Source organism: Pangasianodon hypophthalmus, chromosome 16 (assembly GCF_027358585.1).
Source record: "Pangasianodon hypophthalmus isolate fPanHyp1 chromosome 16, fPanHyp1.pri, whole genome shotgun sequence".
Taxonomy (NCBI): domain Eukaryota; kingdom Metazoa; phylum Chordata; class Actinopteri; order Siluriformes; family Pangasiidae; genus Pangasianodon; species Pangasianodon hypophthalmus.
The window spans coordinates 25,582,470-25,609,275 of record NC_069725.1 but is presented as its reverse complement, the minus strand read 5'-3'; the positions used below and the strand labels follow the sequence as shown (position 1 = coordinate 25,609,275).

The 26,806-nt window shown below is 39.8% G+C and overlaps 2 protein-coding genes and 1 long non-coding RNA gene across 5 annotated transcripts; 2 read left to right on the top strand and 1 right to left on the bottom strand.

Moving 5' to 3' along the window:
• The first annotated feature begins 1,429 nt into the window (after positions 1-1,429).
• Positions 1,430-14,190, top strand: LOC113525456 (FH2 domain-containing protein 1). 3 transcript variants are annotated; one of them, XM_026911969.3, is made up of 12 exons: positions 1,430-1,673; positions 3,072-3,448; positions 3,642-3,703; positions 3,788-3,890; positions 4,026-4,111; positions 7,145-7,245; positions 7,545-7,615; positions 7,764-7,871; positions 7,983-8,053; positions 11,863-11,980; positions 12,077-12,241; positions 12,361-14,190. In XM_026911969.3, exons 2-12 carry the CDS (start codon positions 3,080-3,082, stop codon positions 13,993-13,995), a joined length of 2,889 nt encoding a protein of 962 aa, XP_026767770.3. In that variant the 5' UTR covers positions 1,430-1,673; positions 3,072-3,079; the 3' UTR covers positions 13,996-14,190. The 3 variants fall into 3 exon arrangements, with proteins under 3 accessions (XP_026767770.3, XP_053096469.1, XP_026767771.3); XM_053240494.1 differs by having other exon boundaries at positions 1,431-1,673; positions 3,347-3,448; XM_026911970.3 differs by lacking the exon at positions 3,642-3,703 and having other exon boundaries at positions 1,431-1,673; positions 3,347-3,448.
• A 25-nt stretch (positions 14,191-14,215) lies between these two features.
• On the bottom strand, positions 14,216-20,932 carry asgr1a (asialoglycoprotein receptor 1a). Its single transcript, XM_026911972.3, has 9 exons — positions 20,817-20,932; positions 20,440-20,523; positions 20,163-20,276; positions 19,965-20,069; positions 19,798-19,869; positions 19,638-19,709; positions 15,971-16,122; positions 15,594-15,703; positions 14,216-14,948 (listed from the first exon to the last, which is right to left on the bottom strand). The coding sequence occupies exons 2-9, from the start codon at positions 20,513-20,515 to the stop codon at positions 14,795-14,797; spliced, it is 855 nt and encodes a 284-aa protein (XP_026767773.1). The 5' UTR covers positions 20,516-20,523; positions 20,817-20,932; the 3' UTR covers positions 14,216-14,794.
• Positions 16,474-20,606, top strand: LOC117596812 (uncharacterized). The gene is made up of 2 exons (XR_004577783.2): positions 16,474-18,415; positions 19,159-20,606. It is a non-coding gene; the product is annotated as an uncharacterized LOC117596812 (long non-coding RNA).
• Positions 20,933-26,806: the final 5,874 nt, after the last annotated feature.

Genomic DNA, 26,806 nt, shown 5'->3' with positions numbered 1-26,806 from the left:
TTTCGTGACGCAGCTCAAGTTCCTGAAGGGGAACGTCTCCAGGTTACGTATGTAACCATGGTTCCCCGAGGGAACGACACGCTGCGTCTCGGTGCCACACTTCCGGCGTCCCTGCGGCGCTTGCTTCATTTTCCAGTAAGCTAACGCGGGGCTCGCCGCTCGGGCTTTTATGCTTCCGGGTCGCTACATCACCCCGCCCGTGACGTCTCGCCCATCCATTGGATGGATTAGACACGTGATTCAGAGCGCGGTCACGCGGGGGCGTTCCCATAGCGTTTCGTGACGCAGCGTCTCGTTCCCTCGGGGAACCATGGTTACATACGTAACCTGGAGACGTTTTATCTTATCCTTTTCCTCACACCTGCCCAGCCTTAGATTCATCAAATGATGGTAGGAAAGATGGGTAGGTGAGCAGAAATATGTCCCTACAGGCATAGGGGGTTGATTTGCTCAATCTAGTGGCTTGCCCCCACTCTGCTCTCCTTCCCAAGGCATCCTAGGCTAAACAATGTTGAAAACAAAGCATAAAATCCAATCAAAGCCCAACAGTGACAACTGCCAAGACACAGTATCTACCAGAGCTATAGCAGTGCTTAACCGGCCCGTGCACTTTTCTTGGTTCCCTATACAACCACACAGTTTTCGGACTGTGATGGGGTGGGGGTCATTGTAAATTCAAAAACCTAACCCTGGCCCATAACCCTAACCCACCCCGCTGGATATCATGTTTCCCAAAACTTCCAGATCTCTCCAAAATCAGGAAAAGCATGGATTGCCTTTCAGATTCCACAACATTAACACAAAATGATTCAATATATCATGAAAAAATTGTCATTTTAATGTAAACTTGAAATGCTTGAGGTTTAATAGGAAAACTAACAATGAAACAGATTTATTTGGTTTTTAGTTTAGTTATGTGTTTGTAACAGGTTGAAGGAAAGAATGAGTTAAACTGAGTAAATCGTTTGCTGTAGAGGTTTAATGGACTAATGCTGTTAAAGGTCAGTATGTGATATTTACACTCAGTTGTCCTTAGTTTTGTTCTTACTTTTGGTCCATTCAGACTGCAACATTACATTTGTAATATATCTGTGAAATAACTTTTAATCTCCCCCTGACATGCTGATAAAAAAAACAGCTACACTGTTATCTGATTTTCTGTTATACACCTTTAGCATACACTGAAACAGACACACACACACACACACACACACACACACCTTGTGACAGACTTGTTTTTTGTTGTTGTTTCTTTGTTTTTTCATTTTAACAGCAGCTTCACCATGACATCATGAAGACTTCATCATGACCTCCTGAACTTTAGAATCAAACTGAGCATAGATAATTTTCGGACACAGTTACCACAAAAACAAACATACAGGGAAAGGGCGTGACGTACAGACGTGTTATCAGTGTTAAGCACACACACATTCACTGTCTTTTACACACCCACAAACACAACTGTGAAGTAAAACAGTCAAAAGGCTGGTAAAGTTTTTTTCTTTTCTTAATTTAATATATGTAGTGGAATAATCATCATATACAAGACACACAGATTGCATGCAGACTTTTGAGTGAATTACTCTCACACACATGAGCAGCTTTCTTCGTCGCATACCCCCGTGTGTCTGACACCATAATTTAGAGAAATATCTGCTGTATTGCCTCTGAAGGTAAGTTAAAATACACAAATTCTTCACTTATTTATCAGAGTTGTGTACAGTTAAATCTGATGGTAAAACGAGTGAACACAAATTCGACTGGCATTTCTTTATTCATCAGTTTCATCTTTAAATCTCAAAAAAATTCTGCTTAGAGTGTGTGTTAATCTAAGTGTAACAATAAAAAATGCTCAATTTGCAGTTAAATCATACATACATCAAATACAAAATAAAATCAAATATTAATAATCAGAATAGTGCACACAAAAACTTTGATCTGAAATACAGGTGATGAGGTTGCATGTTAATGTGTAAATGTGAATCAGTGGCTCAAATGTGGATCACCACAGTAGTGTTTTAATTGCACACATAGAAGCAATTGTGTGTAAGAGACACTGCAGCACTGAGGACGTGGGAGTGTGGGGTGATTTGCAAGTCTCGTCAGGACATGGCTCTTTATTTACTGTATCAAAGCTGCACCAGCTCAGGATTTAGCATGGGAACTTGACTCGTCTATATAAATAAAACTTTAATTCATTCAATATCTAAAGTGAATAAAAGAATTATATACATACTTGAAAAAGGAAAACAATTAATTTTTTTTGTGTAGCACTTTTAATGTGACACATTGTCCCAAAGCAGCTTTACAAAAATACAAATTTAGATCCCTAATGAGCAAACCAAAGGCAACAGTGGTGCCGAAAAACTCCCTGAGGAAGAAACCTTGAGAGGAAACCAATGGCTAAGTTTACATGCACATCAAATTCCGTTTAAGGTCTATATTCAGGTTGCAGCCATAGTCCAAATACAATGTCTATATGCCTACAGTCATCAGATTATTCCTGTGTACATGGTCGTTGTAAGTTTGCCTGAGTTGCCATTCCTAAATACCTAGCCTACAGCTAAGCATCTGTTAGCACCCACAATTCCTTGCAGACTGAGCATGTGCACATATCTCCTTCCAGTGGATGTTATGAATAAGGTGTTTACATGCAACACATTTTTGATTAAAACAGGAATATTCCAGGGATGGGAATCAGAATTTGGGGAATCAGAATGTTGTCTTAATCTGAATCAGGCAATCGGATTGTGGCGTTTAGATGACTCAATACTAATTAGAATATTGCCAAATTCTAATTAATATCAGAATACTGATGTGCATGTAAACGTAATCAATGAATCAAAAGGGAACCCATCCTCTTCTGGGTGACACCGCATAGTGCGATTATAAATAATTAAAATATACAGGTGTAGAAGAGTAAAGATAAATAGTACTGAATGTGTTAAAATGTGAATCATGTCTCTGATGAGTCTGAATCAGCATAACTCTAAGCCTGTTGCAGCTGGCACTTTGTCTTTGTGTGTTTTAATGTTCATTTTCTGACAATATTCATATTGTAATTTAAACAGTTTATGTGATGAGCCACATCTCAGCAGCCAATACAGAGCAGGACTATAAAGAGGGGGGTGAAGTAATATCAGTCTTTGACCATGACACGATTGTCACCCCGCCCCCTCCTGCCCCTCCCCCACCCCTGCCAGTGGGAAACATTCAAAGGAGGCAAAGAATTAGGAGTTTTTACTGGAAGCCAATTCCAGAAGAACGCATTCACCAGCGGGGGGCGCCCAACCTGTGGACACTTGCAAAGCATTCTGATAAACACAAATTTCACATTGACATTCAGACTATCGAGGACCTGTTTGGACACAATGACAGAAACACAGTTGCCACAGCCAGCAACAAGACCAGCCGAGTGTACAGCAGTTTGTCTGAGCAGAAGAAGGAGGTAGAGATTTCTGACTGGTCACTGATCACCTGACAAAAGCTAACTTCATTAACATTACTAATTTTATTAGTAATTACTGAGTCATGTACTGATTTAATATCTGTGTGTGTGACTGTGACTGAGTATAATAATAATAATAGTCATCCTCATCATCATCATAATTAATTTACTTTGTGTTTTTATCTGTGTTCAGATTAGCATCCTTGACCCTAAAAGGAGTATGAATGTAGCAATTTTCCTCAAATGCTTTAAAAAGTGAGTATTTTTAGGGTAGATAGATAGAGAGACAGACAGACAGATAGACCTACTTTATTCTTGTGTTTGTGTCACTTTTCTCAGATCCATTCAGTCTGTCATTGATGACATTGTCCATGGAAACAGTGAGGAGTTTGGAGCAGAACGACTGAGAGAACTGAACAAACTACTGCCAGACACACACGAAGTGAAAGACACACACACATACACTAAAGAAGTATTGAGTTTAGAGCAGTATAACATAGCTGAATTGTAAATTTTGTGTGTGTGTGTGTGTGTGTGTGTGTGTGTGTGTGTGTGTGTGTGTAAATCTGTGCTACAGGTGGAGAAGCTGCATTCATACAAAGGAGATAAAACTCACCTAAACACCGTGGACTCCTTTATGTACCAACTTACACTCTTACCCAGGTAAACATACATACACTCACACACACACACACACACACACCATTCCAGTGTGTTTATTTGTATATTGTGTTATATATTCTGTTTAACAAATACATTGACTAGTGGCTGCTGTGGAAAAAAAACAGTGAGGCAGACTCTTGTTCAGGCGCTACTGTCCATGGCGTTAAAATCTCCCAAACTTTGCTGTAGTCATTGCATCCTCCAGCTATCATTAAACTATAAGGAGTTTCCACACCATGCTGCTATCTCAGTTAATCAGCAATTTCTGCTGAGCCACCAGCGCATCCACACTAGTGCAGTTTAACAACCGGTATGTCCGTAGAGTAACATGATACACTATTTTATTATTTTGCACATTTACTTCACTGATTTATTTACTTTCCTCGTTAAGCATAATAGTGATATTACAATGATATTACAATGAAATACAATGAGTCAATTACTTTATTGAATTACTGGTTGACGAGAAAATATGACCCTAACCCAAAGTCATGCAACCCCTAGTGTATGTAGTGTACTAGTGTGCTTCACTGATGTCATTAAACAGTCATTAAAGTCATTAAAGTATGTCAGATTGAAAATTAAAATCTTCTGCGCTAGAGAGCTACAAGGGAATAAGCACAGTGGGAGTACATAATATCTGGTGTTGACATTACAGTCCATCATCAAAGATCAAGATAAGAGGGTTTTTTTAATTTAAAAGTTTAAAATCATGTTTTTGTCACATTTTCATGAAGTTCTCTCGAGTTGCTCTTTAACCGTCTTGATCAACCTTCTTCAAATGACTCTCTCAGGAAGTCTGAAATACACAAAGTGTGTCTGAAAGTAATGACAGATCTTTGGGCCTTTTTCATCATTGCTCATTGCTGTTTTCTTTTCAGCATTAAAATTAAAGGAATATGGCATAATTGTGGACAAGATTTTTATTTCTCTATCGAGAGTGAATCCCAGTTGTTGATGTCAGCGTGGAACTTTTTAAGTGTTAAACTGGCTTTACTCTAACTATGGCTTTGTAATGCCAGTTTTAACCACCAGTTGGAGCTGATGCTTAACACGTCAGGGTAAAGAGTGTCTATATGGTTGGATTTTGCATCAGGGGTTCAAAAGAGAAGCCAAGTTGTCTCTGAGGCCCTCTAGTGGCTGGTTGTAGTACAATTCCTAACCCCACCCATCGCCATGTTCAAATTCACGTTCAAGTGACATTATTGTCATTTCGACCATATACAGCTGGTACAGTACACAGTGAAACAAAACAACATTCCTCCAGGACCATGGTGCAACATAAAACAACACAGAGCTACATGAGACTACACAGAACTATATAAGACTACAAAGGTTAACTAGCTTGCTAATATTAATGTTAGGTACAGTTAACTGCTGTGCTTGCCAACATTAACTAGAGATAATTCTGAGGCATATCTTTATGATATTTTTGCATAGAAGAAATTACACTGCACCTTTTGTTGCAAAATCTCTTTATTATTTATTGTTTAAAATATTTTTTACAGAAAATCAAATAAATACTTACTGATATACAAATTTTACAGCTACAATTTAGCAACAGGTTTTACATAATTATTAACAGCATCGTGTTTACCACTTTGAGCTGGCATTGTTCGATGAGTCAGGCTTTTGCACTTTTCACCGCGTGCACTCCTGTCATGAAGAAAGGGAGTGTCAGTGAACAATATGGACGGGCAACAGACAAACCCACTACTGTGCAGACTCTGGCTCCAATTTTGACCTACTGTGCAAACTCAATGAAGATGATGACTTTCAATTTGACCAAATTTGGGCTTAAAAACTGCACAATGGGAGTCAATGGCACAATGTTGTCCACTCATATCTACAGTAATACAAAAATACACAATTTACATGCAATCCCCAATCATTTTGAACCCTGATCTCCCTGCTTCGTTAGCTAGTATTGGCCTTCGGACCTGGGCAGAAAAAGGTATTTTTAATTTAGCCAGCTTATTTACAGATAATGTTCTTAAATCTTTTGGTAAACTTAGATCAGATTATCAACTTCCTAGAACAGATTTTTTCAAATTTCTCCAGCTACGTCATTTTATTCAATCTGAAATGAGACAGGGTAAAATTCGCTGGGAAATGTCTGGCATTGAGAACCGTCTCTTTCTCCCAGGGGCGTTGAAGGGTCAGATTTCTTATCTGTATGGCTCCCTTTTATCAGAAGCCTCGTCACCCTTAAATCCTCCAAGAAAGGTTTGGGAGAAGGATATTGGCCAAACATTCACTGATGATGAATGGCTTTCTATATGTGAGGAGGTATTTCATAAATCAACCTCAATTTCTGTGCATGAGCAAAACTTTAAATTCATGTACAGGACATATCTCACCCCTGTACGCCTCCACAAAATATATCCAAACGTATCTCAGTTGTGTTTTAAATGTAATTCAGAAACAGGAACATTGATGCACCTATTTTGGGAATGTAAGAAAATTAAAACTTTTTGGAATGATGTACATGATCTGGTACAGAAAATACTGGCTAGAAAATTTACTTTGTCTTCAACTATATACCTGCTAAATTGTAAAACATCACTAGATCTTCCTTCTGATTTAAACTGTTTATTGAATTTCATTATTTATCTGGCCAAGAAATGTACACTTATTTTATGGTCATCATCATGTGTACCGACTCTGAAGATGTGTTTGGCACAAGTGGCTAATTTTCTTCCTTTGGAAAAACTTACATATGACTTACAGAACAAATCTGAACTATTCTGGCAGATATGGACCCCCTTGTGGGATCTACTTGAACAGTCATGACGTTAGTCCTGCCTACTTTTTTATTTATTTTATTTTTTTACTTTGTTTTGCCCTTTGTTTTTTCCATGATCACTCCGTTATACTAACAGATTATTGTTTCTGTTTAAATGATTGCTGTGGGTGTCAATTGTATATTGATCTGGCTCTGCTTTTTTGTTGTTGTTGAAAATCAATAAAAAATATTAAAAAAAAAATAAAAAATACACAATTTATCATGTGTGTATGTGTGTGTGGGTGTAGGTTTGAGCTGCGTGTAGAGGCCATGCTGTTGAAGGAGGAATTTTCTGCTTTATGCTCATCACTGAAACAGGATGTGCTCATTATTCACGCTGCCATCAGAGGTGTTTCTCAGTCACCGTTTAATTTTCTCACTCCTTTCATTCTCTGATTTATCAAATCTCCCATTTATTTTTCTAATATTCAATTCATGTAAATTCACTATCTAGTAACACAAACAAACAAACACTAGTTATTAAAGGACCAGCTGACATTCTAAGTTGTCTTTGATTTTTAATTTGAAATATAGTGTTAAACAATAGGATGTTTTTGAAAGTACAATTTTATACTTATATTCATTTATATCGAGTGTAATTATATATTAATGTTGTGTTGTTTTCTGTTGCACTGTTTCATTTTATAGAGTTGTTAAGTTGTGTGGAGCTTCACTCAGTCCTTCACCTGGTTCTGGAAGCAGGAAACATCATAAACACTGTAAGATTCCTAATATCATCACTCTAATTTAATTTATCTAATTTAATTGTATAATTTTTTTAACCCCTTTCTATTTGTTAATACAGATTAGTTGTACTTTTTACTGTGTGTGTGTGTGTGTGTGTGTGTGTGTCTGTTTTGCTCTCAGGGTGGTTACGGTGGAAATGCTGTGGGTTTTAAACTCTCCTCTCTTCTCTCTCTGGCTGAAACCAAATCCAATAAACCAGGAATGAACCTGCTGCACTTTGTCGCTCTGGTGAGTCAAAACCTGTGTGTGTGTGTGGGGGTGTGTGTGTGTGTGTGTGTGTGTGTCTGTCTGTCTGTCTGTCTTTATCTTTACCATGTCACTGTGTTCTTCTATCTGCAGGAGGCCCAGAAGAAAGATGACCAGCTGCTCAAATTCCCTGAGAAGCTTCAGTATGTTGAGAGTGCAGCACGGTGAGGATGTCACTGCAGCAAACATGAATTAAAAAATAAACTTTTATGAAAATATGGATATACCCCTAACCAGAGGTCAGGCTTTGTTTGTTTGTTTTTTAAAAGACAAATCTAATCTAAATTTAAAACTTGAATGACACTCATATTCAAGTTCTGTTAACACAGTTAGCACTTTTTGACTCTACAGTTACAGAAGGGGAATGATTTATAATCGCACAATCTGGTGTCACCCAGATGAGGACGGTTCCCTTTTGAGTCTGGTTCCTCTCGAGGTTTCTTCCTCATGGCGCCTGAGGGAGTTTTTCCTCGACACCATTACCTCTAACTTGTTCATTAGGTATAAATTTGAAATTAAAATTTAAATGTAATATCCGTTTTCTGTAAAGCTACTTTGTGACAATGTCCATTGTTAAAAGTGCTATATAACATTTATTTATATACATTTATTTTTTCTGTAATTTCAGCAGGAAATTCGTGAGTGATAGATGATAATCGGCCAATTTATCCTCGTTGTGGAGTTTGTATTGTTACCCAGTTGTGCTAATGTTGAGCTAGAGAATTCACAATGGCCATTAGTTACTAACGAGAGGTGTTGGTGGGTTTTCTCTGTAGTTTTACAATGGGTATAGTATGTCTACACACCCCTGTTAAAATGGCAGGTTTTTGTGAAGTACAAAAAAGAATCTAAGATAAATCATGTCAGATCTTTTCCAACCTTTAATGTGAAATTGCAAAGTATAAAAATAAAGTGAAAAACAATCAGAAACTTTTTAGGGCAAAAAAGAAAAATAAAAAACTTACAATAACCTGGTTGCATAAGTGTGCACACCCCTAAACTAATACTTTGTTGAAGCACCATTTGATTTTACCATTTTTTTAAGCGTGGCACGTCTTAACATGGCAATATTCACATCGACATTCTAGATCTGTTAAATTGTAAGGGCATTTCCTGTGCACAGCCCACTTCTGGTCACGCCACAGATTTTGAGTTGGGTTCAGGTCTGGGCTCTGGCTCGGCCATTCAGAAACATTGATCTCCTTTCGCTTATGCCATTCCTGTGTTCATTTGGATGTATGCTTTGGATCATTGTTGTGCTGAATTCCTTTTCATCTTCAGTTTACTTGCAGATGCCTGAATGTTTTGCACTAAAATCCACTGGTATTAACATCCTCATACTTCTGGACCTTGCCACTGCTTTTGATACTGTTAATCACACCATACTCCTCTCCCGTCTTTGGTCTCAATTAGGCATCTGTCATACAGCTTTGGCCTGGTTCACATCATAGCTCACAAATAGACAACATTCCTTATATAAGCTACAGTACGTTCAAAACTCAGCAGCCCAGTTACTGCCTTTCACTAAAAAAAATTTGCCTACGTAACCCAGGTTCTGTGCCACTTGCACTGGCTTCTCATAACTGCCTGCATTCGGTGTAAACTTCTCATTTTAACATATAAAGCACTGCACAGTCTTGCTCCTGTCTATCTTTCTGAACTTCTCCATCCCTACCTACTGTCTCGCTCTCTCCATTTCTCTGATACTGGTCTACTCTCTATTCCTCGCACATCCATGTCTTCCATGGGTGACTGTTCTTTTAGCGCTGCTGCTCCCATATTCTGGAATGCCTTGCCTCATTACCTCCGTGAATGTTCAACTCTTTCATCATATAATTCTAAACTTAAGACTCACTTATTCACACTACACTGCCATTACCGCCAGCCCTTGGTAAATCCTCAGTTCCACTTTCTTCTATCATTCCATGTTCTATTTTTATTTTTAATTTAGCTTTGTTTTTTTTTCTATTAGGCAAGTTATCCTGTTTTCCTTTATACTGGCTGTCATACCTATTAATTTCTTGTGTTTTTAAACTGTTTCTTTATGTTGTATTTTATGTGTTTTCATTATGTTGTTTTATGCTTCTAATATTTTATTGTGTAAAGTGACCTTGGGTCTGAGAAAGGTCCTATATAAAATAAACATATTATTATTATTATTGGTATTTGTAGCTATTCATGATTCCCTCCACCTTGATAAAAGCCCCAGTTCTGACTAAAGAAAATGATGCTGCCACATTTACATTTATGGCATTTGGCAGATGCCCTTATCCAGAGCGACTTACAAAAGTGCTTTGAAGTCTATCAAAAATACATTCTGATATTGGCTCACTAGGTCACAAACTAGGAATACCTTCAGTCCAAAACTCTGTTGGGGAGGAAATAGACAAGCGCTCAGACAATTTTCTCAGACAAGCGCTCAGACAAAGCACCACCATGCTTCACTGTGGGGATGGTGTTCTTTTGGTGATGTGTCTTTTTTTTGTGCCAAACATATCTTTTGGAATTATGTAATTATTATAACTTTTGGACTTGGCCTCATCAGACCATAACACATTTTGCCACATGGTTTGGGGTGATTTAGTTGAGCTTGGATGTTTTTTGTGAGAAAGGGCTTCAGTCTAGCTGCCTACCCCATAGCCCAAACATGTGAAGAATACGAGAGATAGTTGTCACATGCAGAGAGTCATCAGTATGTGTCAGATGTTCCTGCAGCTCCTTTAATGTTGCCGTAGGTCTCTTAGCAGCCTCCCTGGTAAGTTTTTGTCTTGTCCTTTTCTTGGTGATGTCACTGTGGTGCTCCATTTTCTCCACTTGTTGTTGATGATGGCCTTCATGGTGTTCCATGCTATAGCTAATGTTTTGGAAATTCTTTTATACCCCTCTTCTTGTCGATATCTCTCAACAAGTGAGATACCATGCATGCTTTGTAAGCTCTTTGCAGACCATGGCTTCAGCAGTCAGATGAAACCAAGATGATGTGAAGAAACTCCAACAGAAACAGCTGATCTTTATTTGGGGTCAATCAGAATAATTTCATTGACACCTGTATGATAATTACTTTTGAGCATGAGATTGAATGTGATTGGTTCATTCTGAACACAGCCACATCCCAAATTATATAAAGGGTGTGTATACTTATGCAACCAAGTTAATGTAAGCTTTTTATTTTTCCTATTTTTTCACTAAAATGTTTGACTGTTTTTCACTTAATTTTTATACATTGTAATTTCACATTGAGGGTGGAAAAAGTTCTGACTTGATTTATCTTAGTTCATCTTAATTTTTTTACTTCACAAAAACCTGCGATTTTAACAGGGGTGTGTAGACTTTTTATATGCACTGTATATTTCAAACTCAGGAATATCGGGGGACAGCAAATGATCTGAGCCCTCTGCTCGCCTGTTCTCTGGCTTTTTATCCTCTGCTGTGGGTTTTAGTTAGCATGCTAACAATCTGGTTTATGCCAAACGTTTTGACAGGCTGAAGAACAAAACACACAAAGAAGAGAAATACAAAAATACAAACATCAGAAATGACCAGCCCTTATAGTTCTGTTCTCTACACTATATTTTACCTAGCAAACCAAACCTTATCCCCTGTAGCCTGATCCCTGAATTCTAATTACTACTAAATGCTAAACCCTCACTACTACAAATCATTAAACTCTAATTACTAAACTTTAATTACTACTAATACCTAAACCCTAATTACTAATTTAATTTAAATGCTAATTACTATTAATCCTTAAACCCCAAATTTTCTGTGATTCTCTGATGGTCTGTATGTTGTGTGATGCACAATACCAACCAGTAACGAACTATGCTGGCACCCCTGAGCAGGTACTGAAAACCACAGAGCTGGAACCGTTGATAGTTGAACAGAAACTGATGAAAAAAACAGTTCCAGGATTCTAATGCCAAAGGTTCCAGCACACCCCCTCACCAGTGCCTCTCTGCCCCTCTGCACACAGGGTGAGTGTGGACAGTTTGGATGTTGAGTTGGATAATCTGAACAGGCGAATAAAAAACTTACAGCAGAACATCCAGAGTGATACACAACTACTGCAACAACTACACACCTTCCTACAGGTTCGTGTGTGTTTTTCAATCTGCTTATGTTTGTCTCTAGGAAGTCAGTATTTGTCATTCTGTGTTTGAAGTTTTGTGTTTGTGTGTGTGTTGCAGTGTGCAGCTGTCTCTCTAAAGGAAGTCAGTGTGTGTCATTCTCTGTTGAAGACTGAAGGTGATGAAATGATTGATTTCTTTTGTGAAGACAGAGAGACTTTCAAATTGGACGAGTGTTTCTACATTTTCTATCATTTCTGCTCCAAATTCACTAAAGCAGTACAGGTACACACACTCTCTCTCACACACACATTAACTCACTCACACACACACACACACACATTTATTTACTCAAACAAACATTCATGCCCACAGACACACATTATTTATTTTTCTCTGTGTAGGAGAATGTGGAGCGTGCAATGAGGGCAGAGTCTCAGCTGAAACGATTGAAAGTTGGGGAGGAAAAAGGGCCTTCCTGGGCGGGACAACTTTGGGTGGGCGGAGTCTTGAGGCCCAGGTGCAGCAGTGAAATTGATGTTCGGGCAGCAGTGAAGTGGGAGGGGCTTATGGAGCTCCTTAATGCACAACCCCCCAGCTCCCACAATTTTCTGGGGGGGTTTGGCCTTCATCGCCCACGGCAACGGCTCAGTGGCAGCAACATGAATATAAAAGACACACACACACCATCAGACACACAGTCACCATCGGACACACACTCTCACTCAGCACGCATGGCTGTCCAGGTGGAAACCCACACACTGATTCCTGGACTGCAAAACAGTCCCTTTAAAACTTTATTTCATGGTCACCATGGCAATGACCCCACTGAGATATCCAGCAGCGATGTAACAAATGATGAAGAGTTTCCACACCATGACACTGACATCAAACAGCTAGACAGGAACAGACACATGGCAATGACCTCTGACCCTGCACAGGCAAGGTTAGAGGTTGACGGGGAGTTGGTTTTAAGGGTGGAGTCAGAGGTGGGATTAGAGGTGGAGTCAGATGTAGGATTGGGGGTGGAGCCGGAGGTGGTATTGCGAGCAGACTCAGACGTAGGACGGGGGGCGGGGTCAGATGTGATATTGGGGGTGGAGTTAGATAAGGGTAGAACTCTAGATCTGATGAACAAACACTATGACATACGGAATGAGGAAGGAAACAGCAACATTATTCTTGAACACCAGCTAATCATCTCTCCTGCTGCTGCTGAAACCTCAACTACTGCTTCCCCTAGCAGCCAATCAGAATTGAAAACCAACAGGAATACAACTGAGTCCACCAATCAGGATTTAGACTGCAAATCCACCCATCATTTTTTAGGATCTAAAGAAAGAGAGAAAAAGAGGATTCAGGCAGTAAATTCAGAAAATACCATATCACCAAACAATGCTACAAGTAAAAGTGTAAACTCATTCAGGAAAATGCCACTGAAAAAATCTATAGTTTCTCCTGAGTCCTCCTCCTCTTCGTCATCACCGAAACTCCGCCCACTTCATCCTGTACGAACTCTCACTCACACTGAGAAACAAAGCATGAGGAAGGTTATTTCCGTTAGCAGCACTAAGCCCCACCCTATTGCGCGCACTCAGAGTCTTAAAGTCCCACCCCCATCAACAGCTACATCTGTGCACCCAAGCCCCACCCCCAAGGTGTCATCCATTCAGAAGTCATTAGTGAGGAAGCCGATGATTCACCAGAAATCTGCACCCAAAGAGAAAATATGTAGATCTACACAGCGCATACTTGCCATGCCCACTCAGGAAAGTCACACCCATACTCAAAAAGCCACACCCCACTTTGCTTGCAGCACCGTTGCCTCCACCACTCGCAGTGCTGTCACCACCAGTAACACGTCTCTCAGTCAGAAGGATGTGTCCACTACTACAAAAGCGTCTTCACCGACTCGCACAGTGCCCCGCAGAGCGAGTGAACTGAGCTTGCCCAGTAGAACAGGAAGTACTGATCTGCCACTTCCTCGTGGCCATATAACAAATTTTAAGGTCAAACCTGTACGTCCGGCCTGGAGGTAGACAAGATTAAAAATGGAATAATTTTTAATTAAACTAAATCAAAATTTAGTTAAGTGAACTAAATAATTTCAAAATGTTTTTCTCTAATGGAACTAAAAATGGAGGACATTGTGTTTTGAGTGTGTTGTAATGAGTACCGTGAGAGTTTTGAGTTGTTTCATTCAGTGAGATTAATAAATTTTGGACAATTTTTTGACATATTCATCAGGTTTGTTTATTAAGCATTTCACAGATATTCATTCACACACAGAGGCAATCCCTTTGTCAGTAATCATCCAGCAGGAGCCGTGAGGGTTTCAGTACTGCCTTAACATCTCGTCTCACTGATCACGTGAAATGATTGTATGGTTCAGAAGAGCAGTGCAGAAGAGTGTGAAACATGACTCTCTCTATCCAGAGTGGAGCTCATTCAGGAGTCTTACAGACATGAGGCTGAAGATTAGGAATGTCTCAGACAACCTGATCTAATGCCTTTTGTGATTTAATCCAAACTTAAGTCATTTACACAATTTTTTAAAATGAAATGGAATGGTGATAGGATGAGCATAAAGAATAGAACTACATTTTAAGACAACATTAATCTTAAAAACATTACCACAAATGCCAATGAAATACAAACTACAACTGATTCTTAAAGTCAATAATCAAAACGACATATATAATATTCAAAGCATGAGTGAACTTCTGCCTCTTTGTGGTAACTGATGGAATTGCAATAAGATTTTAAATGAGTGGATTATTAGCTCTTAGTGCTAGTTAATTCACATTCAAAGTGAATGAGTGTGTGTGTTTATTATTATCACATTGTGTATGCATGTGATTTACAGACGAAACGGTATTTTCGGGAGCAGTGATCATCATTATATCTTCCATCTCTGTGGAAGTGAGCACAGTCTTCTCCTCCACCCAGACCATGTAATTGCCAGTTATCAGGCTGACCAGGCATCCATTCACTGTGTATACACACACACACACACACACACACACACGCACACAAAGTGATATGTCATTCTTAGATGAACTTTTAGAGCCATCTCGCATATGAAGCATATTATAGTTTATATATTTTACACATGTATGCAAATTTCTTAACACTGCAGTTCAAATCACAATGCCTCCATGGAAATGTATTTTAACCATGTGAGCTGTTGGTTAGTGTGTATGTGAGGCAGTGTGTGTATGAGGCAGTGTCTGTTTTTGAGGCAGTGTGTGTAGTCAATGTATTAAGGGAAGCAATTAATTACCATTATTTAAATAATATTTTAGAACATAAAAATCAAAGTAATGTTATTAGGTTAAAGTAAGATTTCATGAAAAAATTTCAGCCATGAGGAGCAAAATTAACACTCAAAACTTTGTTTCCAAAAAAGACTCATTTGGGAGCCAATTCTAACTGACTCGTCTTACGGACTGCTGAGCCAAATGACCTGAGCCTGAATTCCCATCACTAATACACACTGACCTAGTTAACCGAGTGAGAATTTCCCTTAAATAATGTACACACTCACTGAATAATGTCAGAATCCTGATAAATAACACACACTCTTACTGAATAATGCCGGAATCCCCATAACTAACACACATGAACACACACTCACCTCTTGTTCATCTCGTACAGTGTTCCATCCAGCCACTCCCACACTCCCGTTCTCTCATCACTCAGACCAAGCCAGTAGTAAAAAGGCCTGGTGTTCTTTATCACAAACTCCTACACACACACACACACACACACACACACACACACTCAGAGCTTACTTTATAAGATGTAGTTTATAACCATAAGTAGTGAAGTAATAACAGCTCACAGTCACATTGTGAAGTGTTTTCCTTTATTATTTTGCATTATTATTGTTTTTACTTATTATGATTGTTATTATTATGTCTGTCACTCTCACTAAAGATATCATAGTATCGACAATTATTTTAGCTAAAGGAGTGATATTAGCATATTAGCATTTTGACAAGAAACACTGACCTTCTCCTCTTTGTTCTTCAGGATCAGCAGTTCTGCTTTCATGTTCACACACGTATCTCGAGCTTCATTCCATGACTTTCCATAATCAGAAAAATAATAACAGTGTGAAAAGAAAAGCTGCCAATCCGATGGACAACACTGATGTTGGGTGTCTACAAACACACACACACACACACACACACACACACACAGTTCTTCATCTTAAAGCAGATTACTCAGCAATCACTGTGAATGATTCAGTAACTATAATGAAACTAGTAAATGTGTAGTGACTAGTGTGAGGAGTGTGTAGTTGTAAGAGTGAGGAGTGTGTAGTGACTAGTGTAAGGAGTGTATAGTTATGAAATAAATGTGTGTGTGTGTGTGTGTGTGTGTGTGTGTGTGTGTGTGTGTGTAAAAAGAGAGATTTTGAGGTGCACAGAAGGGTCCAGCCATTTCGTTCTCAACCATTTTGGCAATGGATGGGTTCAACTTGCAAGTAGAATAAGAAAGAAAACATAAGATAAACCTGTTGAATATAAGGCCCAGCTGCATACAAAGACTACTGTCTTTTCCACCACGTTTCTGCAGAGCTTTTCATCCACCAGCTGAGCTGGATAGAGAGGCCCTGTTCACACCTGGCATTAACATGCATCCTGGGTAATAGGATTACAAGCAGGTCTTCTGTTGCATTTATTTTCAGGCAGAAAAATATCCTGCTAATCCTATCTCATGTACCTTTACAGGCTTTTCCCAGTGTTTTAATTGTGTGGTCTGCTAACGAATCTTTATAAATGATTGACAGATGAGATGATGAAAGCAGCTACGTTTAATCGCAATGCGTCTTTGAGACACACTGGACCCCGTTCACACCTGTACATAGTGCTGACCACTTCGATCTGATCACCCAGGATGCATGTTAATGCCAGCTGTAACGGGGCCAGAGAGAGTGTAGGGGGTGTCCCTTGGGGTTTTTTATGCCAGGGGGCTCTGGTGGAGACATTTATGGAACAGCCTTCCAATTAGTGTTCAGGACTCAGATCTTTAAGTCTAGACTGAAAACCTATTTGTTTAGTGAAGCCTTTTGTTAACAGCTTTTCTCTTAGGTACAGGAGCAGGTCTGGAGGGTTTCACAGGCATAGAGTGTTGTGGTGAACTGGGATGTTTGGATGCTGTCGCCCCCCCATTCTCACACGTTCACTCAGGCTTGTTGATGGTGGAGTGGCTGGAGCTTTATGTCCCAGGACTCCCTCATGTCTGTGTTAGCTTCTGGCTCTCCTTTTTAGTTATGCTGTAGGATCTGAAGTGAACAGACAAGGAAAGCAAAGAAGCCATAAAGCTAGGAATCCTGCTCCCAAACTTTGCAGACCCAAGTTAATTACCACTTGTTTACTGATTGCTGGATTTCAACTGCCTGTGAACAATCAGCAACGGACAGGACATCCCTGACCAGAGGATGAACCCTCACCCAAGGACCCTCAAGGAATGAGACCTTTGTTCTCCCCAGGAACACAAAGTTCACCATCCTTCACACATTCCACAGAACCCAGCTTTAACAGACTGCATAAGGCTACTTTACATCTCCTATAAAGACAATGACTTTTAAGATGATGCACCATAGTTTGGAAACTTGTTGCCTCTTTTAATGTCATTCCGTATGTGTGTCATGCTTATAGCCACCAGGCCATTATGATGCTTTTTGATTGTTTAACAGGGACCATAGTGTTCGTGAGTGTATCAATAACACCAGGTATGTCATGTTTGGTATGTGTGTGATCACTATTGAATTTCCTAAGGGTTGGTATACTGTAAAGTTGAGTACGATGTATTACATGCATGTTACCAAATTCCTTACCAAAGTTCTAACTTAACCTTGTGCAAAGTTTGCAAAGCACATAACTCAGAGACCAGAATGTTTTTAGTGTCAGAGGAGGAGAATACAGTTTACACCCTGCCCCAAGATCCTGCTGATTGGAGCAAACACTTTGGGGTCAGCCCAACTGGAAAGGGTTAAAACCCCCTGACACAAAGGAAACTCTGAGTCTCATCCTATCCATCTTCCAAGAGTCTCATCCAAAACACCTGTGCAAGAGTCCATCAACATCTTCAGAGAGTCCTCTTCAACTAACAGCTCAAGAGAGTCTCCATCCACATCTGAAGGAAGTCTCATCAACCAAGAGCTTTAGAAGTTCATCACGAGGAGATCACGCTTGCTCTGAGACTCCGCATCCAGACTGGTTCTTGCAAAGCCTCCAACTCTCGTCTTCACACCGCTGTGAACCATTCTTCAAAGTTTTGCAACCCGCCTACGAGACTCCTTCGGGTTCACGCCTCACTCTGTTTATCTTCCTCATTGGTCTTTCGAGACGCTACATAAGGCCAACCAGACCGCCGACCAATCAACATCGCCGGAAAATCCTTCCAAACAACAACGCAGCGAGGGAATCCCTGGTGACACAAACGCAAGTATGGTACCTCCAGATTCTCGCTGAACTGGTGCATTTAATACAAGTTCAAAGCCCTTCTAAATGAAGCGAATGTTAAATCAAGCTCATAAGTTGATGGTTCGTTCAGGTCATGGTCTGAGAAACTGCTAGTAACTTGAAATTTCATTCACTCTCTCTTCAAAGCCATTTTCACCCCTGTTTATGAGTGTGTGTGTGTGTGTGTGTGTGTGTTAGATTAGTTTCTGTGTTTTAGAGTAGTAATAAAGTCTCGTCTGATGTTTAAAGGCCGGTGTCTTGTGTCTCTGTGCTTCAAATTTATTGCCTTAAACTGCCGATCTTGTTACTTTGCTCTTAATATAGTGTTTCACTATATTTAGGATATTATTGCCGGTGGCCACGGAGGTAAATATCCCATACACAATTAATAAATACACTCATTTCAACTTATCGCTGGACGAATAGTTGATCAGCTGTTAAAATATTAAGTTTACAAATTTCCCCTTTTGAGCTGATCTGCTATTCTCCTACATATTTTGGTGGAGAATAAAACAGCTTAACCTAAACAGCTAATTTCCTTACATATTGGTGGAGAATACATCAGCTTAACCTAAATGAGCTAAAAATTCCTTACAATGCTGTCATAGCTAGTCTTGCCGGAGTCCCTGCTTGCACAGTCCCTACTTGCACAATGTACGCTGTCCTTAACCATTACATGAGAATTAGCATACCTAACAATCTGTGCTTCACTCTCTCTCTCTCTAGAGCTACACATGTTAGTCCTGCTGCCTGATGAGATGTGGGTGATCCTGATTCTATCTGCCCTCAGGACCTGCCTGATCCATCCCGTATAATGTGTAGTGTATAGAGTATAGAGTATGAAGGATTATGGGGTATAGTGTATATAATACAGGGTATGAAGTATAGGGTATAGTGTATAGTGCATACAGTATATGTTAAAGGGTATGGGGTGTAGAATATAGAGTATGAAGCATAGAGTATATGTGTAGTGTATAGGGTATGTGTTATAGGGTATAGCGTATAGAGTATAGTGTATAGAATATAGAGTATGAATAATAGGGTATAGTGTGTGAAGTATAGGGTATAGTGGATAGTGTACAGGGTATAGGGTGGACTCTTTAGAGTATAATGTATAGTATATAGGGTAAATAGTATATGCAAGTATATGTGGTAGTGTTTAAGATTTAAATGTTCAGATTAAATTGAGGTGCGTTTTCACTCACTGTTTTGGAGTGTGTTGAAACGACATTTCAGATGAGTCACTGCTTCCTGTATGTTGTCTACCTGAGTGAAGACTAAAACATACACACACACACACACACACACACACACTTGAGAAAATATCTTATTATTGTATTAATAGGCTAGTTGTAAACTGCTTACAGTCTTCAGCCTGAGTTTGTAGACTGTTCAAACTGAGTCTCAGACCATTAACACTCCGAACAACCTCGGTACCTAACACACACACACACACACACACACAAAATCATGTTACATAGGTCAGCAGGATTGTGTGCCTGTGTGTGTGTGTGTCTGTGTGTGTGTCTCACCATGGTTCTCCAGCTGCTGTATCTTGTTGATGAGTGACACAAAAGACTGATTCAAATTCTTCATGTCACTTTCTACAGCTGCGAACCTTCTGTCCACTTGCGCCTCTTCATACACACACACAGACACACACACACACACACACACCGGTGTCAGCAAATGGTGGCATGCTGGTGTGTGTGTGTGTGTGTGTCACTTACTGGTTAGAGAGATGGAGATAATGATTGCAAGCAGCACAACAGCCAAAAACGTGAAAACACACACACACCATCGAGAGCGACCAGGGGAAGCTGCAATCACACTGAAGGAGCCCTCTAAAACACACACACACACACACACACACACACTGTAATGCCAGATAATGTATTCACACATAGACACAGACACAGACACACACACTCACACACTGTAATGCCAGATAATGTATTCACACATAGACACAGACACACACACACACACACACACACACACACACACCTTTCCTCCAGAAGGTAGTGGTGTCTCTGGTGTGGAAGTCATCCTGCACCTCATCATGTGTTGAAGTGTCTCTCATTATTAGAGCTACACACACAAAAAACATACATGCCGAAGTCCAGCTAAACATTTTAATTCTATCAATAAACACAATCTCTTAATCAAAACTACCGGTGAGTGTGAGACTGTAAATTGTTTGTATGTGTAATACTACTACTACTACTACTAATAATAATAATAATAATAATAATAAATCAAACACACAGTGTATGTATTAAATGAAACATGCAGTAAACAGTGTTGTTCACAAAAGAAGCTCTAAAACATAAATCTCTAAAAATCCCCACTTTCACACTGAAATACTGAACACATTCACTTACCTCTACAGGAGAATCAGATTTGCAGTGTGTGTGTGTGTGTGTGTGTGTGTGTGTGTGTGTGTGTGTGCCCTTGTATCTGTACTTTGAGCCGTGTGTGTGTGTTTGTGCACAGCATGTTTACATTGTTAAAACAGTCAAACAGTTAAAGATGTGCAAAATTAAATCAGACTCCGGGCCTGAATTTGTAATGGTTTGAAAAGAATACCTGTAAATATTATGTTTTAGAAAATGTGTTTAAACTTCAGGTTATAAAAATAAATGTTAAAATATTCAAGCTGTCAGAAATTCATGCTCTGTTATTCACTGTAAAACCTTGTGTGTTTGTGCAGAGGACATAAGCTAAAGCATGGCTAGATTTGCCAACAAAAATCTTTTGTAATGATGGCTATTATTAAACAATTAACAATAAAAATTAATTTGATTTTGTAGAAAGGAGACAAGAGATATGATGATTGATTTCTAGATGACATTTTTTTGTCAGTATATATATGGAGGTTTACGGTATCCATCAGAGGTTTGCTGGAACAACCGCTGCACGTGTGATCTGTAGCTAGAGCTCAGTTTCACACATACGGCCCACCGCCTGGGACTGGCCTGATGGTTGCCCTAATCAGGATGTTTTCTCTGAACTGCTTGATTCAAATTTTGCACTTCATGAATTTTCAACAGCTTGAATTATTTATATATATATATATATATATATATATATATATATATATATATATATATAATTTAGTCTACCAGAACGTCCAATAGCTTGAAATTTTTTAACATTAATTTTCATTACCTGAAATTTCTTAACCTAAAATAGTCCAAAACTTCAAATTTACATTCTTTTCTCCAAAGCATTACAAATTCAGGTTTTCATTCCATAAAGATGACCTCTGTGTGTGTGTGTGTGTGTGTGTGTAAATAACAGTTAGAAGCATAAAATAGTCAAAATAGTAAATTTAGCCAAAGAACAATATAAAACCTATAAACTCACACTTAGTGTTTAGTGTGTAATGTTCAGCTTTTAGTGTTACATCTCACTGTCTCAGTGGTACATCACACTGTCTCAGTGTTACATCTCACTGTCTCAGTGTTACATCGCACTGTCTCAATGTTACATCACACTGTCTCAATGTTACATCACACTGTCTCAGTGTTACATCTCACTGTCTCAGTGTTACATCGCACTGTCTCAATGTTACATCGCACTGTCTCAGTGTTACATCGCACTGTCTCAATGTTACATCACACTGTCTCAATGTTACATCTCACTGACTCAGCATCTCAACATCTCATGTCACATCGCACTGTCTCAGTGTTACATCGCACTGTCTCAGTGTTACATCACACTGTCTCAGTGTTACATCACACTGTCTCAGTGTTATATCGCACTGTCTCAGTGTTACATCACACTGTCTCAGTGTTACATCACACTGTCTCAATGTTACATCACACTCTCTCAATGTTACATCGCACTGTCTCAGCATTTCACTGTCTCAGTGTTACATCACACTGTCTCAGTGTTACATCACACTGTCTCAGTGTTACATCTCACTGTCTCAGTGTTACATCACACTGTCTCAATGTTACATCACACTGTCTCAATGTTACATCACACTGTCTCAATGTTACATCTCACTGACTCAGCATCTCAACATCTCATGTCACATCGCACTGTCTCAGTGTTACATCACACTGTCTCAGTGTTATATCGCACTGTCTCAGTGTTACATTACACTGTCTCAGTGTTACATTACACTGTCTCAGTGTTATATCGCACTGTCTCAGTGTTACATCTCACTGTCTCAGTGTTACATCACACTGTCTCAATGTTACATCACACTGTCTCAATGTTACATCTCACTGACTCAGCATCTCAACATCTCATGTCACATCGCACTGTCTCAGTGTTACATCACACTGTCTCAGTGTTACATCGCACTGTCTCAGTGTTACATCACACTGTCTCAGTGTTACATCACACTGTCTCAGTGTTACATCGCACTGTCTCAGTGTTACATCACACTGTTTCAGTGTTATATCGCACTGTCTCAGTGTTACATCACACTGTCTCAGTGTTACATCACACTCTCTCAATGTTACATCACACTGTCTCAGCATTTCACTGTCTCAGTGTTACATCGCACTGTCTCAGTGTTACATCACACTGTCTCAATGTTACATCACACTGTCTCAGTGTTACATCTCACTGTCTCAGTGTTACATCTCACTGTCTCAATGTTACATCACACTGTCTCAATGTTACATCACACTGTCTCAATGTTACATCTCACTGACTCAGCATCTCAACATCTCATGTCACATCGCACTGTCTCAGTGTTACATCGCACTGTCTCAGTGTTACATCACACTGTCTCAGTGTTATATCGCACTGTCTCAGTGTTACATCACACTGTCTCAGTGTTACATCACACTCTCTCAATGTTACATCGCACTGTCTCAGCATTTCACTGTCTCAGTGTTACATCGCACTGTCTCAGTGTTACATCACACTGTCTCAATGTTACATCACACTGTCTCCGTGTTACATCTCACTGTCTCAGTGTTACATCTCACTGTCTCAGTGTTACATCACACTGTCTCAATGTTACATCACACTGTCTCAATGTTACATCACACTGTCTCAATGTTACATCTCACTGACTCAGCATCTCAACATCTCATGTCACATCGCACTGTCTCAGTGTTACATCGCACTGTCTCAGTGTTACATCACACTGTCTCAGTGTTACATCACACTGTCTCAATGTTACATCTCACTGACTCAGCATCTCAACATCTCATGTCACATCGCACTGTCTCAGTGTTACATCACACTGTCTCAGTGTTACATCACACTGTCTCAGTGTTATATCGCACTGTCTCAGTGTTACATCACACTGTCTCAGTGTTACATCACACTCTCTCAATGTTACATCGCACTGTCTCAGCATTTCACTGTCTCAGTGTTACATCACACTGTCTCAATGTTACATCACACTGTCTCAATGTTACATCACACTGTCTCAGTGTTACATCACACTGTCTCAGTGTTACATCTCACTGTCTCAGTGTTACATCACACTGTCTCAATGTTACATCACACTGTCTCAGTGTTACATCTCACTGTCTCAATGTTACATCACACTGTCTCAGTGTTACATCACACTGACTCAGCATCTCAACATCTCATGTCACATCGCACTGTCTCAGTGTTACATTACACTGTCTCAATGTTACATCACACTGTCTCAATGTTACATCACACTGTCTCAGTGTTACATCTCACTGTCTCAGTGTTACATCTCACTGTCTCAATGTTACATCACACTGTCTCAATGTTACATCACACTGTCTCAATGTTACATCTCACTGACTCAGCATCTCAACATCTCATGTCACATCGCACTGTCTCAGTGTTACATCGCACTGTCTCAGTGTTACATCACACTGTCTCAGTGTTATATCGCACTGTCTCAGTGTTACATCACACTGTCTCAGTGTTACATCACACTCTCTCAATGTTACATCGCACTGTCTCAGCATTTCACTGTCTCAGTGTTACATCGCACTGTCTCAGTGTTACATCACACTGTCTCAATGTTACATCACACTGTCTCAGTGTTACATCTCACTGTCTCAGTGTTACATCTCACTGTCTCAGTGTTACATCACACTGTCTCAATGTTACATCACACTGTCTCAATGTTACATCACACTGTCTCAATGTTACATCTCACTGACTCAGCATCTCAACATCTCATGTCACATCGCACTGTCTCAGTGTTACATCTCACTGTCTCAATGTTACATCACACTGTCTCAATGTTACATCACACTGTCTCAGTGTTACATCACACTGACTCAGCATCTCAACATCTCATGTCACATCGCACTGTCTCAGTGTTACATTACACTGTCTCAATGTTACATCACACTGTCTCAATGTTACATCACACTGTCTCAGTGTTACATCTCACTGTCTCAGTGTTACATCTCACTGTCTCAATGTTACATCACACTGTCTCAATGTTACATCACACTGTCTCAATGTTACATCTCACTGACTCAGCATCTCAACATCTCATGTCACATCGCACTGTCTCAGTGTTACATCGCACTGTCTCAGTGTTACATCACACTGTCTCAGTGTTATATCGCACTGTCTCAGTGTTACATCACACTGTCTCAGTGTTACATCACACTCTCTCAATGTTACATCGCACTGTCTCAGCATTTCACTGTCTCAGTGTTACATCGCACTGTCTCAGTGTTACATCACACTGTCTCAATGTTACATCACACTGTCTCAGTGTTACATCTCACTGTCTCAGTGTTACATCTCACTGTCTCAGTGTTACATCACACTGTCTCAATGTTACATCACACTGTCTCAATGTTACATCACACTGTCTCAATGTTACATCTCACTGACTCAGCATCTCAACATCTCATGTCACATCGCACTGTCTCAGTGTTACATCGCACTGTCTCAGTGTTACATCACACTGTCTCAGTGTTACATCACACTGTCTCAATGTTACATCTCACTGACTCAGCATCTCAACATCTCATGTCACATCGCACTGTCTCAGTGTTACATCACACTGTCTCAGTGTTACATCACACTGTCTCAGTGTTATATCGCACTGTCTCAGTGTTACATCACACTGTCTCAGTGTTACATCACACTCTCTCAATGTTACATCGCACTGTCTCAGCATTTCACTGTCTCAGTGTTACATCGCACTGTCTCAGTGTTACATCACACTGTCTCAATGTTACATCACACTGTCTCAATGTTACATCACACTGTCTCAGTGTTACATCTCACTGTCTCAGTGTTACATCACACTGTCTCAATGTTACATCACACTGTCTCAATGTTACATCACACTGTCTCAGTGTTACATCACACTGTCTCAATGTTACATCACACTGTCTCAGTGTTACATCACACTGACTCAGCATCTCAACATCTCATGTCACATCGCACTGTCTCAGTGTTACATTACACTGTCTCAATGTTACATCACACTGTCTCAATGTTACATCACACTGTCTCAGTGTTACATCGCACTGTCTCAGTGTTACATCTCACTGTCTCAGTGTTACATCACACTCTCAATGTTACATCGCACTGTCTCAGCATTTCACTGTCTCAGTGTTACATCGCACTGTCTCAGCGTTACATCTCACTGTCTCAGTGTTACATCACACTCTCTCAATGTTACATCGCACTGTCTCAGCATTTCACTGTCTCAGTGTTACATCACACTGTCTCGATGTTACATCACACTGTCTCAGTGTTACATCACACTTTCTCAGTGTTACATCTCACTGTCTCAGTGTTACATCACACTGTCTCAATGTTACATCACACTGACTCAGCATCTCAACATCTCATGTCACATCGCACTGTCTCAGTGTTACATCGCACTGTCTCAGTGTTACATCACACTGTCTCAATGTTACATCACACTGTCTCAATGTTACAGCTCACTGACTCAGCATCTCAACATCTCAACAACACATTGAGAGAGTGTGATGCAACATTGCGTTACATCTCACTGTCTCAATGTTACATCACACTGTCTCAGTGTTACATCGCACTGTCTCAGTGTTACATCTCACTGTCTCAGTGTTACATCACACTCTCTCAATGTTACATCGCACTGTCTCAGCATTTCACTGTCTCAGTGTTACATCACACTGTCTCAGTGTTACATCACACTGTCTCAGTGTTACATCGCACTGTCTCAGCGTTACATCACACTGTCTCAGTGTTACATCACACTCTCTCAATGTTACATCGCACTGTCTCAGCATTTCACTGTCTCAGTGTTACATCACACTGTCTCAATGTTACATCACACTGTCTCAGTGTTACATCACACTGTCTCAGTGTTACATCTCACTGTCTCAGTGTTACATCACACTGTCTCAATGTTACATCACACTGACTCAGCATCTCAACATCTCATGTCACATCGCACTGT

Coding starts and splice junctions, on each gene's coding strand:
- LOC113525456 (XM_026911969.3), top strand. CDS start 3,080: ATGAGCCACATCTCAGCAGCCAATACAGAGCAGGACTATAAAGAGGGG. Junction 4,112..7,144: donor CAACTTACACTCTTACCCAG/GTAAACATACAT, acceptor GTGTGGGTGTAG/GTTTGAGCTGCGTGTAGAGG. Junction 8,054..11,862: donor TATGTTGAGAGTGCAGCACG/GTGAGGATGTCA, acceptor CTCTGCACACAG/GGTGAGTGTGGACAGTTTGG.
- asgr1a (XM_026911972.3), bottom strand. CDS start 20,515: ATGAGAGACACTTCAACACATGATGAGGTGCAGGATGACTTCCACACC. Junction 20,070..20,162: donor TATCTCCATCTCTCTAACCA/GTAAGTGACACA, acceptor GTGTGTATGAAG/AGGCGCAAGTGGACAGAAGG. Junction 19,710..19,797: donor ACAAACTCAGGCTGAAGACT/GTAAGCAGTTTA, acceptor TGTATGTTTTAG/TCTTCACTCAGGTAGACAAC.